The following is an 18,175-nucleotide window of genomic DNA, read 5'->3' as shown; positions in this document are numbered from 1 at the left end:
AGTTATGCAGAGTGGCTGCGTGGGTGTTGGATTCTTAATTAACCGTGGCTTTCTGGCTTACGATGTCTGTCTGTCCCCACCCCTCCACCTGTCACTGCCCTGCTGGCCTGCTCGCCTGGAGCCATTCCTCCAGCCTCCTTTGCTCTAACGTTCAGCTCATCTCTCATCTTGTTTCATTCATCAGGATATCTCCTCACCTTGCTCACGAACAGGAATTTCAGCAGCCTCACCCCAGAGTCCTGATCTAAAATGTGAGGCTCTTTTGTTTGTTTGGTTTTTCTGCCTCACCTTCAGAACCTAACTCAAATGCCAGGTTAGGACTGTTCCAGAAAATACCAAGGAGTTTCTTACTGTGATAGAGTTTTCCCCCAGTGTCTGCGTGAATTACACTCAGTGCCAAAATGATGGGGGGAAGAATTATCCATGAATTTAAATAGCAGCTGCTTGAATTCTCCTCTCTGAGCCTGAAATACACCTGGGCTGTTTGTGTGTTGTCTGGCGCTTTGAGCAGGGGTCCTGGACAGGTGATGGTGTGCTTGTACTTATTGGTTCGTAGTTACTGCTAACATGTCGTTTATAAGCATAAAACTGCAGTGCAGACACCTCAAGAAATGGTATACCTGCAGGAGGGCTGTTCCACTGTGTGGCGATGCCCAGTCTATTCCTGAGTGCAGTCTGCTTCATGGAGACGTGGACACAGACCTCACGCCCCCAGGGACAGGCAGGTGCAGCGAGCAGCAGCGCCGGGACAAGGGAGTAGAAGCCCCATCTGCTGCTCTTGCTAACTTGTTACCATCTTCAAGGAGATACTGCAGGTCCAGACTTGTGTGAGAAATTGGGCCACTTTTTAAAGCTATGTTTGTTTTTAAAGCGAATGGAGCCCACACAGGCTAAGTTTGCCAACTCTGGTTTCCACCATCTCGGGGGGCTGTCCCAGTAGGACAGACAGCCTACATTTCCATTCTATTCTCTAAATTCGTTTCGACAGCTTTGTATTTGAGAATGATTTCCTCTGTGCTGTGGATTACTTTTTATTATGCTGCACAGATGCTACTGGGACCCATGGCTAGAAATCAGAGGATATGTGAACCCCAAAAAAGCATTGCATGTTTTTATGTCTGTGCTCATTTACTGCAAGAGGGATCCTTTCATCCAAATTTCAGAGGGACCCATGACTCCAAATCCTTTAAAGAACGCTGCTCTGAGAAAAGCGGCAATCTTGCCTCGCTGTTCCTCATGGAGCCGACCTTAAAGGAGAGATGACTGAGCTGGGCGAAGCCCCTACACCAGGGAACAGTGCGGTGGCACAGGCTGGGAGCCCAGAGATGGAGCTCCCCTTCTGTTCACTCACCAGCATGGGCTCTGCTCTGTGTGAGTTTTCACACCTGTGTGGGCTAGCCCATCTGACCTTGTTCAGTTCTCGTGACAACCTGGAATAACTTCCATGAAAAAGAATCAGTAAATAAAACCAAAGGCAAACATGTGAACTTTTTCTCTGAGCTAGAAACCCGGTCTGCATCTCTTCCAGTTTTCTAAAACTCAGTCTTTCAAAATGATTGTGCCCAAGAGCGCTGATGGTTTTTGAAAGCTAAGACCAAATTCTTCAGCGGACTGCTCCTGGCATCACCAGTCTACGCAGACTGCAGAGGCCTCGGCCTTGGAATGTTCTCGTTTATATTGGGATAGCACAGTGTACAACTGTTCACTTACCTTTTCTATGTTCTCCCTCCCCCTCTCTTTTGAAAGCCAAAGACACGTCCCTGACAACTGAAAACAGCGTGGGGAGGAATAGTCTGGACACTTTTAATGACAAGTCACACCTCCACTCAGCACCCTGGACTCCGAGATGCCTTTGAGTCTGTTTTCCCAACCTCCTGCCGGCCTCAAGGGTGGAGATCTGCGGCTGTTGTTTTAACGAGGAGTTCCCTGAAGCTATGTCTGTAGCAGTGAGTACTCATAAAGGACACTGGATCAAGTTCAGCCACCGAATTGCTTCTATCAGTGTTACAGTGGTCTGGACTACTCGTTACCAATCTGTGAGAAATTTTTGTGTTGTTTTTTAACTTGCAGTATATCATGGAGCCATTCTTCGAGTAGATTGGCTGGGTGAAAGAATGTTCTGGGAGAACATTACTGTAGACTTGTCTCCCTCCCTCCTCTCCCCACCCCAGTTCTTTTCTACCTGCCCTCTGCAGGTCACTGCAGCCTTTAGGCACCTTAACTGGAGACACCTTCTGGAGGGGAGACAGCGCTCCCCTGAGCAGCCTCCGGAGGGGGAGATGAGAAGGGGCGCTGTCACTGGGTTGTAACAGCGGGGTTCCAGGAATGGGATGTGAGTGTTAGCACCAGGACACCATAGCCTGTATTTTGCCCAGCATTGTGCAAGTAATTTGGGATAAGAAACTGTTTGAAGTTTCTAACTTACAGACTGGTTTAAAGTAGTGATGCCCAGAGAGCAAGCATACACCATTTTAGAGGCTTACTTTCATGGTACAAAAGCAATTCTGTGTGATTTTTTAAAAAAAGAAAAATGCAATCTAGTTTTGATAATGGAAAGCCAAATTTGAGGAGGGTGGATAAAAATCACTATGAGAACATTTTTTCCAAGATTTCCAAAGAGGTGAAATTTTTCTATCCTTCAAGTCTTCATGATAAACAGTACGGCAGATTGGGTTGGTTCTCCTTGCCCAGTCTCCTGTTTTCCAAAAATTGCCTTTATTATAGTGAAATTATCAGGATGCAGTAGAAACTGTCATTCACAAAGTCATTAATAGACTTAACTGTTTTCAAGGCCCTCTCTGCACTCCCCTCTCTCCCCTCGGACACTGCCTGGGAGGAAGGTAACTACAGCTGTGAGCGCTCTCCACACTGTGTGCACTCCCCTTGCCATCAGAGAGTGTGTTTGGCTGCACTGGGGTGGGGAGCAGGCGTGCAGGGTCGGGGGGCGGGGGGTCTGAGTAGTCTGTGCACATGCCCAACACCCTCTTCTCCTGGGACTCACGTGGGCCATCTTCCTGAGAGCACTTCAGAGACCCTCCAGCATACTTCTTCTAGTTCCCCAGCCCAAAAGAAGGAGCTTAATATGTTAAACATCATTGCTTAAGAATTTGGGGTAAGTTGGAGCTTCCTAACAGGTGGTTCCACCACCACAGCTCCTGAAAGGAGAGCCAGGCACCTGTGGACGTTGCTGAACACAGGGCACTTTTCCTGCCCGGGGCACGCCCGGCAGGCTGTCCTGCAGCCCTTCCTCCCTGCAATTCTTAGGTTACTTCTGTTTCAGGGACTTTCAGGTCAACAACAAGTGGAATGAATAAATACTTGGTTACCAGCCTAATAATGTGAATTGCTACAGAATTAATCTTATTATGTAAGAAAACAAAAACTTTATGCAGATACTTTAGCTATAAATTGATGTAAAATACTGATTTTTTTAAAAGGATGGGGAGAAGAGTATCTTGTTCACTTATAATGCAATCAATCAGTAAATGTTTTTTAAATGATGCTATGGCAAAGCTTAGCAAGGAGAGAGCCTGGATGAGCCAGTGCGGCGTGGTCAGGACAAATCAGTGTGGTTGCTCCATCCCAGTGGCGGGAGAGGAGGTGAGAGGGAATCAGAACGTACTTACTTGATTCCTTGGTGACAAGTGCAATGGGGTATGGGTAGAATTTATTTTCAGAGCCAAGGGGACTTGATGGTTATAAATAAAGTTGCTTTTAGCGATGGAATTTATAGACAGATCATGTTGTTCCGAAAGATGTGAATAGGATCCACAGTAGCAAGTTGGTTTAGAATAATGTAGATAGATCTAGATTAGCGGTGTTGATCATTTGATTTCTTAGACTGAGGTTTTAATTGGATTTTTATTATGTCTCCCGATAGTACAAAGAGCATCGGGATTAGGAAATTAGCCATTTGGGATTCTGCCTGCCACAAACAGACATATTCTAAACAGTGCTATTAAATTTTAGACTGTTGTTCAAATATTTTATTTTCTCTTACAGCTGCTTTTTATTATGAATAGTTAAGACCATTTAAAACACGGGAGTACAAGTATTTTTTTGAATTAAATTAACTTGCAAAAACCAAATTTGCAGTGGTTGGGTTGTTTCTAGACAGACTTTGGTATCAATTTAAAACCAAGATAATTTTTATATTCTTTCCAATAGAATTTCATGACAACTCCTGCAGTTTTCTTAACCGAAAAAAAAGTGCTGCAATGATGAACAAAGAATTATACAAAACCTACTTTTGTACCTTTATTTTGGAATTTCTTGTTCTATTATAAATATGGAAGTATCCCTATCTCAGAAGACATATTTTGTTAAAAATGAATTGTACATATTTAAATATGTATTTTTGCACAGGTCTTTTTTTCTGATATCCTGTTTTGGTACAATTGAGATCATCTAGTATTTATTTATTAATTAATAAAAGTAAATACCTTTTTATAATTTGAAGTGGTTCACTGCCAAGCCAGTAGTTCTAGAACCTGCCTCCTTTGCAGTTTAAGGGATGCCTCTGTCCTGTGAACGTCTTTCTGTCCCTTTGACGTCTCGGGAGTGGATTCGGCCGATGAAGTGGGCCTTGCTTCTCCCTCGTTGCCTGGCTTCCCGATGGATGACTTGTAACTAAGTGACACACTGCTTTTCTTCTGTTTTATGTGAGAGAGAGTGTGTGCCTGTGTGTTTGTATGTGTACCTCTGAGCACACGTGTGTTGGTATGTGATGTGGTTTAAAACTAATGGAAAAAACTGAAAGTGCCTGAACCTAGTTTTAAGCTTAGACAGATTCTCTTTAAAAAGACTTGAATGTTCAGTTGAACTTTTGGAGTTTGTTTTTCCACCTAAATACTGTGTCTAAAAATTTAGGGGAGGAGTTGAAACCACCAATGCTGGTCATTTTATAGGTATTTTAAAGACTTGTTGGTTCACCATAATTCAACTGGTGGTGGATTGCCCAGTGGCACCAGGCGTTACAAATCTTTTTGTCAGCCAGCAACTTACATGACGTGTCCATTTTGTTACTCACTCATGAAATACTGAGTTTAAATAGAATATTTAAATTTTTTGTATTCCAAAAATATAATACAGAGTACCTCTGAGAACATTGAAAAATAATGTGTAATTTGAAAAATGTAATTTATAAAGGCAGCTGTCTTCCTGCGAGTTCGTTGCCAAGGAATTCCTTGATATCTCTCATTCTTTCCTGGGGCAAATGTTGGGCTTTGGAAAATGATTGTTAAAACTTTCATTGTTTAGAAGAAAGTAATCATTTTTACATTTTGTGCAAAACATTTTACATTTTCAGATCATTGAATGAGCACTACATACTGTCAGGTGAATGTGGGGCTTGAAAGCATTTTGCTGTTTTTGGAGCTTGGTCATAAAAGCAATCTCCTGTGTTAAATGTGTGACTAGTTTGGTAATTGTGCACAGAATCAAGAGCATCTCCGCTGGACTTTGTGTTGGCTGCTGTATAGAATAAGAACAAATGTCAAGGGATAGAAATTACTTTGGATATTTAAAAGAGAAGAAATATATAGTCTATTTGTTTTGTAACAAGTTTCTGTAAATAAAATAATTTATACTATTTATAAGAAAAAGTTGTGCTTTGCTTTATGAGAAATTAGTTTGTGGAACAAACATGTTACTAATCGGGCAATAAAATTAGGACTTCTCAATAAATAAGGTTGGCTGCATGAACTATTTTACATGTTTTTGCCTCGTTGTGATACTAAGCCCCTTTTGTCGGCATAGCCAAGTATTCCTAAGGGCCTAGGACGCTTGCATTCCTGGGCACAGAGCGTTGCCTTGGATAAAGTGATAACTGTAAACAGTGAACACCACTGCCTTCTTGCCCTGCAGGTTTGTCACCCAAGGGGAGTTGATGGATTGAGAGATACATCCTACTTGTACTTGTTTTTTATATAAATTTGAAGGCACATGGTCAGTTTTGGGTTTAGAGGTAAGCTTTTTATCCAAAGCTGATATGGTCTCTTCCTTGTCCTTACATACTTCTCTTATTGGCACAGCACAAGTGCATTTTAGCATTACTCAAAGGAGAACATAATCTGTTATCTCTAGAAACTGGTCGGTGTTATCATTTGCAAACAAATCATTCTAATAAAATATAAATTATGTATGTTGTTTAAAATAAGGGAAGAAACTGATTTTTATGTAGAAAGTGTCCTTCCCTTACGTGAAGAGGTCAGGCTGGCTTCGAGCCCCTGCCCACGGACTTCCCATTCCCTCCTGACCCAACCAGCTACTCAGATGCCTTCCTGAGACGCTCCCTGTGATCGCCTCTTTCACCTTGGGCGTCCCCCTTACACTTCCTGGGAAAAGATTCAGCTCCTCAATCTCTTACCCTATTTTCTTCTATTCCCTTCCTTACAGGTGACCTAAGGAAAGCAAGAGACTATCCCGATTCAAGGAAGGGGTTGGTAGTGTTGGATCTTGGTGTGTTGGGAATTCACAGCTGAAAGGTAGGTGAGGTCATTCTGGCCAGAGGAAGCGAGCCCAGCAAGTCCAGGTGTGAAGAAATGCAGAACAGAGTAATTCTGGGTGCAGTTCCCCGGGAGGAGGTGATAGGGTTGGAGAAGTGGGCGCCAGATAGTGAGGGCCTTAAATGTCACGGGGCCTTCATCTTAGGAACATACAGTTTAACCAGATGTAACTATCAGAGATTTTCGTAGGCCCAGCATTGTGCAATTGCCGAAATTAGAGGATTAAAGCACTTAAATCTTCCTTTTTCTTGCATTTTGATTATCTTTTGCCTTAAACTTGTCTTTACGCTTCTCTCTCTCTCTCTCAAGTCCTAATCAAAAAGCTCCCCCTAAACCAAGCCTAACGTCTCCCCCGTCTCGCCCCACTTTCTACTCTTACAGTTGCGTCTTTCTAATAAATCCCCTCTCCTGTCGCTCATGGAAGCAGTTACACTAGTCGTTCACCTTGTAGGGCTGTGGGTGACTTTGGTATCCATTATTCTTGTTTTTCACAACCTGACCTGTCCAAACACTTCATTTTATACACGGATGGAAGGAAGGGCATCGCCCTTGGCATCCTGGGCCCAAAATCGGGGCCAGACCTCAAGGCGCTGCCTGTCTTTTAAACGGTTGGACCCCACCGTTAGGGGCTGGCCGCCTGCCTCTGGGCTCTGGGAACAGTGGCCCTTCTGGCCCAGGAAAGCCAGACAGTTAGTTACCTTCTCCGAGCCAGTGATGCTCTACACCCCACGTGCACTCTCAGAATTTCCTCCACCAGAGCTGTCCTTCCCCCTCCAGACTGCAGGCCCTTCACCGCACCCTCCTGGGAGCTCCCATGCCACCTTCTGCCGCAGCGCCTCCCTGAGCCCAGCTACCTGGCTCCCACTTCCACCTTCAGGTGGCAATGAGCAGCACTCGGGCCCAGACCGCCTAGAGTTTCAGCAGCCTGTTTCCCACACGTCACCAGTGCACCTCTCCCCGAAGCAGTGGACACCTGGTTCGGAGATGGCAGAGCCCGCACACAGCGGCCAGTGCGTGGCCGGTTCTGCCATTGTCTCCCATGCCCAGACCATAGGTTAGGGGCCCTTCCCCCCGCACCTCCTTGCAGAAGGCAGAACTTATCACCCTTGAGCATTAGCTCTAGCAACTGACCAGATATCTCATCTATACCGACTCCCCTCTGCCTTTCACATCCTCCACTCACGCTACAATCTGAGCAGAGCAGGGCTTCCTCATAACCAGAGGGTCCCTGATCACCAACACCAGCCTCGTTCTCAAGCTCCTTCATGCAGCAAGACCCCCAAAGCGCTAGCAGTAACCCATGGCCAGGGGCATCCATCTGATACAGGACTCCCTGCCCTAGGGAGCAACAAGGCGGACAGGGAGGCGAAAAGGGCAGCCACACACCAGTGTGCAGAACCCCAGCTCCTAGCTGTCCCCACCCTTCACACACACACACACACACACACACACACACACACACACACCCACCCCACTGCAGAAAAGTCCTGACCCACAGGCAGCTGTCCCCACCCTTCACCCCCCCCCCCCACCCACCCACCCACCGGTACCACTGCAGAAATGTTCCGACTCATAGGCAGGAGCTGCGTGGGAAGAGCTGGCTCACAGGCGGGAGAGCATCCTCCCCCAAGAGCAGACCCCCGTCCTAGCCCAGGTCACAGCTCCCTCCACTGGATGGCGGCCTCCTCAAATCCCTTCACCCCGAATCCCATCACCAGAAGGCCACGCACCTCGAGCACATACACAGCCAATGTTCTGCTTGCTCTCAGACCTCTCCCCAGGGGCCCTCAAAATGCCCCATCTTCCCCCAGGCCAGAGGGCACGTTCCCGGTCAAGACGGGCAGGTTCGTTTCATACACGTGCCCCCTGGAAGGTGTTTCAAGTGTCTACTACCCTTTGTAGACACTTCCTCTGGGTGGGCAGAAGCTTTCCCGCCACCCAGAAAAGGCTCCCGAGGTGGGTGAGGCCCGAGCTGAACATTCTCTTCCTGCTTTGGCCTGCCCACCTCCCTACAGTCGGACAGTCTGGCCTTCCTCTCTAAAATCGCCCAAGATCCGCTAGAGCCTACACATCCGTAGCCATCCTCAAGCCTCTGGCAACATCAAGAAAATGAACTCAATTCTGAAGCAACACCTCACTAAGTGAAGTGTGGAGGCCCAAGAAACCTGTATACCCCACTTCCCTTCGCCCTCACTCGCATTCAGTCAACCCCTCGAGCCCTCCATCCTCAGCCCTTTTGAGCTTATGTATGGCAGACCCTTCTTACTGGAAACTTCCAACCTCTTCTTGCCCTTTGGGCTCAGCTCCCTACCCTCAGCCTCCCTCACCGACCCGTTCTCCCCAGGCCTCCCCCTGACTCTCCTCTTGGTCCCCCACCAGAGCCGGGAGATGGTGTTCCTCCAGGCAGCCTGCAGCACAGGGACGCTGAGGCCCAAGTGGACAGGCCACACCGGCTACTCCTGACCACGCCGACGGCAGCCCAGCTGCAGGGATGTCCATCCTGGGTCCACGCCTCCAAGTTGAAGAGGGCCCCTGCACCCCAGGCTTCATGCCAAGCAGCTTGTATCGGAGTGTCAACCTCGGACCGACTTGCCTCAAACTTACACAAATTCCCGAGGAACTGTAAGCCCTGGACCCTTACCATAACCCCCTATGAACCAGGCTTCCCCCATCACCCCTCACTGTCCTGTCTGTGCTGGTCCCTGCCTCTCAGCCCCGCCCCCTCCCCCCTCCCCCCCAGCAACCTACCGCAGAGCAACCTATCCTCACTCGCAGTCCCCGTTCCTCTTGGTCCCAGTACTGAACACAGTTGCTGACCTTGTGGGATTGTTATCTTCAGGGAGATTTCATAGACTTTTCTTGGGACCAAATAAACTTCTGGCTACAAGTCAACTTGGGATTAAATTAACTAGAATTTAGCCTGGGAGGCCCTCACCCTTTATTCTGGCCAGTAGTCCTCCTCAGGATCTCCCTTGTCATTTTTTGGTTTTTAATGCCCCATTGCCTTATACCTCTGGTTGGAATTATATCCATCACTGTTAGAGTCTACAGTGACCACCCCCGCAGCCTTCTCCTCCTCTTATTGTCCTCCCCATACCTTTTTTTTTTTTTAAATATATTTTTATTGAAGGGAGAGGAATAGAGTGTTATAAACATTGATGAGAGAGAAACATCAATTCAGCTGCCTCCTGCACAATCCTCTCTGGGGATGTGCCTGCAACCAAGGTACATGCCCTTGACCAGAATCAAACCTGGGACCCTTCAGTCCGCAGGCCGATGCTCTACCCACTGAGCCAAACCAGTTAGGGCCTCCCCATACCTCTTAAACATCTCTTAAGTCCTCACTATCTCTCTCGAACCCTCAACACATCACCTCCTGAACACCACCAACCCCACTCGAGCGGGACTGCTGGCTCTGACTTCCCCACATCAACTAGCAACACAGCATCCCCAACCCTCCTGACACGCATGGGCCAACTCCAATCTGTCCTTCCATTATAAGATACATGCAGGGCCCCTGTTCCAACTCATGCCTCGATGAACTTTGTAACTTCCAAATCACAGACATGATAAGAGGAACACTCTCATCTCAGGCAGAGCTGTTCAGTTACTCCAGTCAGATTAAAATAACTGAACACTCATCCAGCAAAGCCCCCATCTTAGGACCAGTAACAACCACACTGTCCGAGCATGTCAGGTGCCTCTGCACCAGCAGAACACTCCCTGCAGGAAAGGTTAGGACATCTTGACCAACGCTTATGCAACTTAACTCTCAACCTTCAGCCTTCCCCGGCTGGGCTAGCTATTTCGTCACCCAAACGGCCCCTTTCCTGAAACCCATTCGATTCTCGGCCTGGCCCATCATCTCAGTGACCTTCCCAGCAACCTGTACCTCCTGGCCCCTTTGCTGTGTTAGCTATTTCCCCTGGCAGAGTTACAATTCTTGTAACTTTTCCATTCAACCAGTACCTGCTGTTCTAATTACCCTGGGGAAAGAAGCAGGGCAAAACACAAAACAAACAAAACCTGTTACCTAAGTGGGTTGATGGGTTGATATGAACGAGTCAACTGTCTAAATTTCTAACTAAACCTTTTTTGGGGGGGGGGTGGGGACGGCAGAATTACACTCAATCTTTAATCAAGTAGGGATAAATCCCCCCCCCGCCCCCCCCGCCTCCCCCCCCCCCCCCCGCCTCCCCACACACACACACAAATCTGCAGTTTGAAGGCAAAGGGAACAGATAAAAGGAAATTTTAGCCTGGCCAGTGTGGCTCAGTTATCCGGGCATCTTCCTGTGCCCGGAAGGTTTGTCAGTTTGATTCCCTGTCAGGGCACATGCCCAGGCTTCAGCTTAATCCCTGCCAGGGGTGGGGCATGCAGGGGGCAGCCGATCGATGTTTCTCTCTTCCCCTCTCCCTTACTCTCTCTAGAAAAAGAAAAAAACTTTTAAAGGAAACTCTCCCCTCCCCCTTAGGTTTTCCAGACCTGTTGTAGCTTCACTGAAATGTTCTGAATAAAGAATTGAAGCAGGTCGCTATACAGAGAAACTGCTGGCATTCTTAAGCCAGTGAAGAATTATGGCAGAATCGCCGATACTTCTGAGTCCCAGTCATGGTCCGAGAAAGCATATTCTGATTGTAGCAACTGACCAGCCAATCCAGAGTTCACTTAGTTCAGTGGCTAGAAGTCAGGGCTGTTGGCTGTATGCTTCCATTTCCTTCCCTGGGGAAAGGGCCATGAGTGGTCCAAGCTGGAGAGCTACGTCTTCCCTTAATGTGTGAGCCCCCTCCTCCTGCTCCACTGAACTGGCCCTTGAGCAGGAGTCAGTGCTCGAGGCTGAACCTTTTTTTTTCTGTTTCAGATTCTGAGAATTCTCTCTGACAAAGGCATGAGAGGGAAGTGCCCCGCCTCTGACTCCACCTTTGCAAGCCTGCTTTATTCCCACGGCGTCAGAATAATGCTTCCAAGCGTCTTGCATATGGCCATGCTAATCCTTAGAGGAATTCAGCTTGTGGCTTGAGTTCTACAAAAACAGTCCTTTACCAGAGCGTGCCTCTGAAGGAGATAAGGGAGGTATGTACAAAAATGCTGATTGTTTATCAAAGATTTGCAGGAGCCTCATGACAGGACTCACATCAATTAGAGTCAACAGACTAAGAACAAAGCTTCCCCACCTTGCTCAGACCTCGGCTGGAGCCCAGGTGTCTGTAGTCCTCCATCACCTCTTGCCCCTCCCCTTTTACCTTCCACTGACAGAGAAGAACCCTGAGTTCTGTACTTTTTTTAAAAAATATATTTTATTGATTTTTTTACAGAGAGGAAGGGAGAGGGATAGAGAGTTAGAAACATCGATGAGGGAGAAACATCTATCAGCTGCCTCCTGCATACCTCCTACTGGGGATGTGCCCACAACCCAGGTACATGCCCTTGTCCGGAATCGAACCTGGGACCTTTCAGTCCGCAGGCCAACGCTCTATCCACTGAGCCAATCCGGTTAGGGCAGTTCTGTACTTTTCTTAACATGGTTCTTCAGGACCCCAGTGCTCCCTCTTCTTGGCTCAATGGCTTTCTGAATAAAGTGGCTTTTCTTGCCCCAGCACATTGTCACCTGACTGAACTCTGTCGTGCAGCAAGCAGGCGAGGTCGGACTTGGTTACAGGCACAGGCACTCCACACTTTACATCCCATTTCCAGGATTTCACAAACAAGAAGCCCGTCCTCCATGACCCACAGAGAAGAAATCCCAGTGAAATGCTGAAGAAGAGAGTATTTGGGTGAAAACAAATGGAGAACTGATATAAAGAGGGGAAAATCAGATCAGGGAAGACAGAGGATGGACTTGAGATGGTTTCATTAGAAATTTAGACAGGTGACTCCGTGAACCCACTTAGGTAACAGGTGTTTTTACTGTTGTTTTTGCCCTGCTGCTTTCCCCAGGATCATTGGAACAGCGGGTATGGATTGAATGGAGAAGTTACAGGAACTTATGTAGGAAGATTGCCAAAGGGTTGAGTATGTAAGTGTGTGGCTAAGTGATTGGTGATGCCTAACTTAGGATTCAAGGAGAGGACTGGGGCTGTGTGTAGAGACACGCGGGCACTCTCCAGACAGGCCTTGGGTCCTTCCCCAAGTAACTGTGTACGATTAGACAGGTCAGGTGGTTTGTTCAAGGTCACGGAGCAGAGTCCACGTTCAATTCAATATGGCCTGCAGTGAAGAGGGAATGACACCCAAGGCAGATCCAGGCACCGGCGCTATCACAGTGCCAGGGTACTTTTAGGAACAGGAGTAGGGTATAGAGTCGGCGTGGAAGTCCAGGTTTCATTTCCAAAATTAAAGCTTGTGATTCCTGGGTCCTGGGTGAGACCACGCAGTGGAGGGAAAGAGCCCTGGACGTAAGGCTCGGGAGCTGTGAAGCTGGGATCTTACTGTGTAGGCTGCCCATTTCAAACCAGGGCTGAGAGGACAAGCCAGCTCCTCAGATCTGGAGAGGGTGGGAGGGAGTAAGTGCAGGCAGTGGGCAATGAGCAGAGTGAGTTGGGGTATTGCTGGGTGGTGAGCAGCTGCAAAGCGAAAGCGTTTTGAATGAGGGTGGAAACGCACTGACCAGCAGAGAAAGCGAAGGACTAGGAAGCTGTACTTCCTCTTGGCCCCACATTCCTGAGTGTGTATGAATGAACAGCCTCTAACCCGGGGGTTTTTCTGTTGTTTTGTTTTTTGTTTTTTAATATGTTTATATTGATGTCAGAGAGGAAGGAAGAGGGAGAGAGAGAGAAAGAAACATCAGTGATGGAATCATTGATTGGCTGCCTCCTACATGCCCCACACTGGGGTTTGAACCCGGGCATGTGCCCTGACTGGGAATCCAACCATGACCTCCTGGTTCATAGGTCAATGCTCAGTCACTGAGCCACACCAGCTGGGCTAACCCAGAGGGTTTTGAGAAAAGCAGACTCCTCAAAGACCAAGGGCCTAATTTTATCAGCATCGATATTCTGCTAATTTCAGATGCTTGAGAAAAGGTGTCTGGGAACCTCTGCGAGAGAGGTTGCCAACATTGTCAGGACACCACCGACCGATCGTCGGGGCTGCGTGGTCACTGCCCCCAGGCAATCTCGGATTTGTGCTGTATAATAGCTGCATTGAAGGCTGGTCATTCAGTGACAAAGTGTCCTTTTTATTTCTTACATACAGTCTGTACAAAAAAATTTATGCCATTATAAGAGATTTCTGATGATAAGTGGTAAACAAACCTTTGACCATGTGCTTCAAGCTTACAGTGGCCTGGACCAAAACTGCTACAAATTCTGGATCTTTTGTAGGTCTTCAGAAACATAGGAATAATGCAGACATGTGGCTCTATGGCTTTGAAGCGCAAACAGTGATTATTGGAACTTATTTTCCAGGTAGGGATTCAGCTTCACTCCTCCCTCGCCGTCTTGGAGGTCTGAGGTTTGTTACAACAACGGGGAGTTCGATAGCATTCCGTGAGGGATCATCACTGTCCCATGATCATGGGAACAGATAATATTTCAAGTATCATCTATTAACCTTCTTTTAAAATAGGTTAAAACAGTATCAAGGATTAATTCAGAATTATGCAGTTGATTTGCTAATGATCAGTAACCTACCGATCAGTTACTGTTAATGCTTGGCTGGGTTACGAGGACTAACTGTGTTCAGCCATAAACTCACACGTGCATTGCTGCGGACATGCTCGGTGAGCAGCTGCGACTGGGGTCCTTGTCGTCATTTGGGGCAGCTGAAGTTAGTGCAGATACTTACCAACAGGAAATGGTGTTTAGACAGCATGTCCATTCCTAAAAGCCTGCTACTTAGTAAATTAAAATACTGAAAAGGAACCAAACACAATGAAGTGTTTAGTTCACTTATCGTTTGATAATCATATTTTCATATTATGCTCCTCGTGACTAAAACCAAAAAGTAAGTCAAGACTTAAAAAAACAACAACACAAGCTATATAAATGGAAGCTACCAGAAGTAGGATGAGGGTCAAGAATTCTTGGCTCAGTTCTCCTATGATGACCGCACAATGTGGGGAGTAGTGCGGAACATCACTCGGCTGCCGTGGGGCCAGGAGTACGAGGTGACAGGGCGGCCTGCGAGCTACGTGCTGGAGAACATGTGTAGCCCTTTGCTCCACTGGGAGGGGGCCCAGTGTAAGCATCATCTGTCCAGGTTTCCAGGTCAGTGGGTAGGTGATTTTTTATTGTCTTCCAGTTTGTATATGTTCACCATAAATTATTTCCTTGAAAACATCTTGGGGCTGGGATAGTTGCAACCTGCAGGTGACCAGTTGGCAACTCGATAGCATCCAGAGACCTCCTTTGGCACCAGCTGGTTTTAGTTCTTAGCCTACTGGGGGAAATGAGGGTCTGGGCAGGAAATTTCCTTTTATCAGGTTTAAAAATACTCTAACTGACCAAAACCAGAGTCCCAAGGCTTGAAATTAGTGTTCTGTTTAATCTTACTGCACAACATACGTTTGTTTTTTAATATATTTTTATTGATTTCAGAGAGGAAGGGAGAGGGAGAGATAGAAACATCAATGATGAGAGAGAATCACTGCTGGGCTGCCTCCTGCACTCCCCCTACTGGGGATCGAGCCTGCAACCTGGGCATGTGCCCTGACCGGGAATTGAACTGTTGACCTCCTGGTCAGTGCTCAACCACTGAGCAACACTGGCCGGGCCATACATTTGTTTTTAAAAAAGCAGTTCAATAAGATCAAAAATTAAAACATTCTAAAATGCTTGGTTTATCCTACAAAACATGGCTTAGGGGGCCTTAGTCATCCTCTGTGACAGGAACTTTCTAATCATGTTACTGTACTAAGAAATAAGTCTAAGTATACTACCCTCTACTGTGTGGTTTCACCTAAGTCGGTGGTTGGCAAACTGCGGCTCGTGAGCCACATGTGGCTCTTTGGCCCCTTGAGTGTGGCTCTTACACAAAATACCGACTTCGGTGCATGGGCCACGAAGTTTCAATCGCACTGTACATGCGTGCCCGCACGTGGTACTTTGTGGAAGAGCCACACTCAAGGGGCCAAAGAGCCGCAGTTTGCTGACCACTGACCTAAGTGAACCTCAGGAGAAGTAGGAGGAACTTGTTCCCAGTATCAGACGGCTGGTGTGAGGGGAGCAGGACCCGAGTTCAGTTCTCCTAGCTCGTGTCCAGTGTGCGTTCTCATACCAGGTGGCCTCATTTCAAAAAGAGATTTGTTGGGTTCCAACTTTATTTTCACCTCCAAAGAGTTACTTTGAGACTTTAAAGTATTCTACTGGTATTTGTAATGACAAGAATAACGCTTGAACAGTATGTATTAATTACAAACGCATAGGACTGAATGGGAGAATATTTATCAAAATGCTACAGGAGCGCTCTGCATGTGGAGCTTCAAGGCAATCGCACTTAAGCTGCTTGAATTTCTTTTGCAACGAGCATGTATGATTTTTTAGAGAAATAAGAAAGAAATCGACTCCCACTCCTCAAAACTGTATCCTTTACTTTGTCGTAAGGTAAGTGATTCTACTTGACTTATCAGCAGTCTTGGAGTTTGCAGTTTCCCCATTTGCACGGGGACTGGATAGCCTGTCTTATTTTAGCATCGCTTACCTGTCATCCTCACCTACTAATTTTAGGCAGTTGGGCTAAAATGGTAAAAGGATAACAACACGAATATTTTAAGGAAGATCTGTTTGGAACTTCTCTCTCCTTTAGATCAAGAGCAAGTCCAAGCCTTGATTGAACAGCCATCGTTGCTCTCTGATCACTTTCGTGCAAGTGGTTTTATGGTGGGGGTTGAGGGAAAGGGTTATTTCAGGAAACTGACATTTTAATCCTACTTTTTTTCCCTCTAGCAGGAACCAATTTTTTAAAAAAATAAATTATTATTGATATCAGAGAGGAAAGGAGAGGGATAGAAACATCAATGATGATAATCATTGATTGGCTGCCTCTTGCATGCCCCACAGGGGATTGAGCCCACAATCCAGGCATGTGCCCTGACCGGGAATGGAACTGTGGCCTCCCGGTTCATAGGTTGACACTCAACAACTGAGCCACCGTGGCTGGGCTCTGCTAATTTTTAAATGGACACAGGAACAGTACATTCGCTATGACCATTTAACAGATTGTAGGATCCTGGGTTCTGTGAAGAGCACTTACATTTATAATTGCTTCAAGAAATGAATCATCACTGTTAATAAGGTTTTATAACAAGCACTTTTAGAAATCCGTAAGCACATGCTCTCAAATGCTTTAGGCATAGCCAGCATTTTAACAGCCTCCCACCCACCATGCAGCGCCCACAGGAAACTCCTTTCGAAGCAGCTCTGGTCACAGATCCCACGGCAAATCATGGATGCCCTCTCAGTACAGCACTGATGACAGCCACTCTCTTGGTCTTTAAGGTAGTGCTTCCAATACTTTACCATTAACTCTCTTCTTTGCAACAGGTCAGGATTTCCCAATCCATTATTATTCCTCTTACTCCAGTCTTATAAATGAATGTTGAATGGCATCAAATTATTTCAATTGATGGAGATATTTTTCTCCTCTAATACATACACACACACACACACACACACACACACACACACACACACACACACTTAAAATCTTTATTGTTGAGAAAATTATAGATGTCCTCCCTACCCCCTTTCACCCAGTTCCCCCCACCCCAAGCATTTACCACCCCATTGTGTCCATATATAAGATCTTTGGTTAATCTCTTCCCACCCCCCACCTCCTTCCCTCAGATTCGTCAGTCTGTTCCATGTTTCCATGCCTCCAATTCTATTTTATTCACTAGTTTATTTTGGTGATTAGATTTGTTCGTTTTTTATTTTTAGATTCAATTGTTGATAGATATGTATTTATTGCCATTTTATTGTTCATATTTTTTATCTTCTCAAGAATACCTTTCAACATTTCATGTAATACTGGTTTGGTGGTGATGAACTCCTTTAGCTTTTTCTTGTCTGTGAAGCTCTTTATCTGACCTTCAATTCTAAATGAGAGCTTTTCTGGATAATCTTGGTTGTAGGTCCTTGCTGTTCATCACTTTGAAAATTTCTTGACACTGCCTTCTGGCCTGCAGAGTTTCTGTTGAGAAATCACCTGAAAGTCGTATGGGCGCTCCCTTGTATGTAAACGCTTTTCTCTTGCTGCTTTTAAGATTCTTTGTCTTTAACCCTTGGCATTTTAATTATGATGTGTCTTGGTGTGGGCCTGTTTCGGTTCGTCTTGCTGGGGACTCTATGCTTCCTGGACTTGTAGTCCATTTCTTTCACCAGGTAAGGAAAGTTTTCTGTATTTCTCCAAATAGGTTTTCAATATCTTCTCTCCTCCTCCTTGCACCCCATGTGAATGTTGGTACGCGTCAAGTTGTCCCATGGGCTCCTTACACTATCTTCATATTTTTAGATTTTTTTCTTTTTGCTCTTCTGATTGGGTGTTGCTTCCTCGTATTCCAAATCATTGATTTTCTTCACAGAATCCTCTACTGTTGAATCCCTGTAAATTATTCTTTATTTCAGTACTGTATGCTTAATTTCTTACTGGTCCTTTTTCATGTCATTGACATTCTAAGATCCTTGAAAGTCTCATGAAGATCCTTGAGTAACCTTATAACCATGGTTTT

At 46.2% G+C, this 18,175-nt stretch overlaps 1 protein-coding gene across 10 annotated transcripts in view; it reads left to right on the top strand.

The window, feature by feature from the left end:
- The window catches only part of ATXN7 (ataxin 7), a 164,242-nt gene extending 161,728 nt beyond the window's left edge, over positions 1-2,514 (top strand). For 9 of the 10 annotated variants that reach the window (XM_059663070.1, XM_059663066.1, XM_059663067.1 and 6 more), the window contains 2 exons: positions 185-251; positions 1,747-2,514. In XM_059663070.1, coding sequence (XP_059519053.1) covers positions 185-251; positions 1,747-1,856 — 177 coding nt within the window. In that variant the 3' untranslated portion in view covers positions 1,857-2,514. The remainder of the gene's footprint in view (positions 1-184; positions 252-1,746) is intronic. The other variant, XM_059663068.1, reaches the window with a different exon arrangement.
- The last annotated feature ends 15,661 nt before the right edge of the window (positions 2,515-18,175 follow it).

This window comes from Myotis daubentonii, chromosome 14 (genome assembly GCF_963259705.1).
Source record: "Myotis daubentonii chromosome 14, mMyoDau2.1, whole genome shotgun sequence".
NCBI lineage: Eukaryota > Metazoa > Chordata > Mammalia > Chiroptera > Vespertilionidae > Myotis > Myotis daubentonii.
The sequence above is the reverse complement of the archived record's forward strand: the minus strand, read 5'-3'. Positions and strand labels throughout refer to the sequence as shown.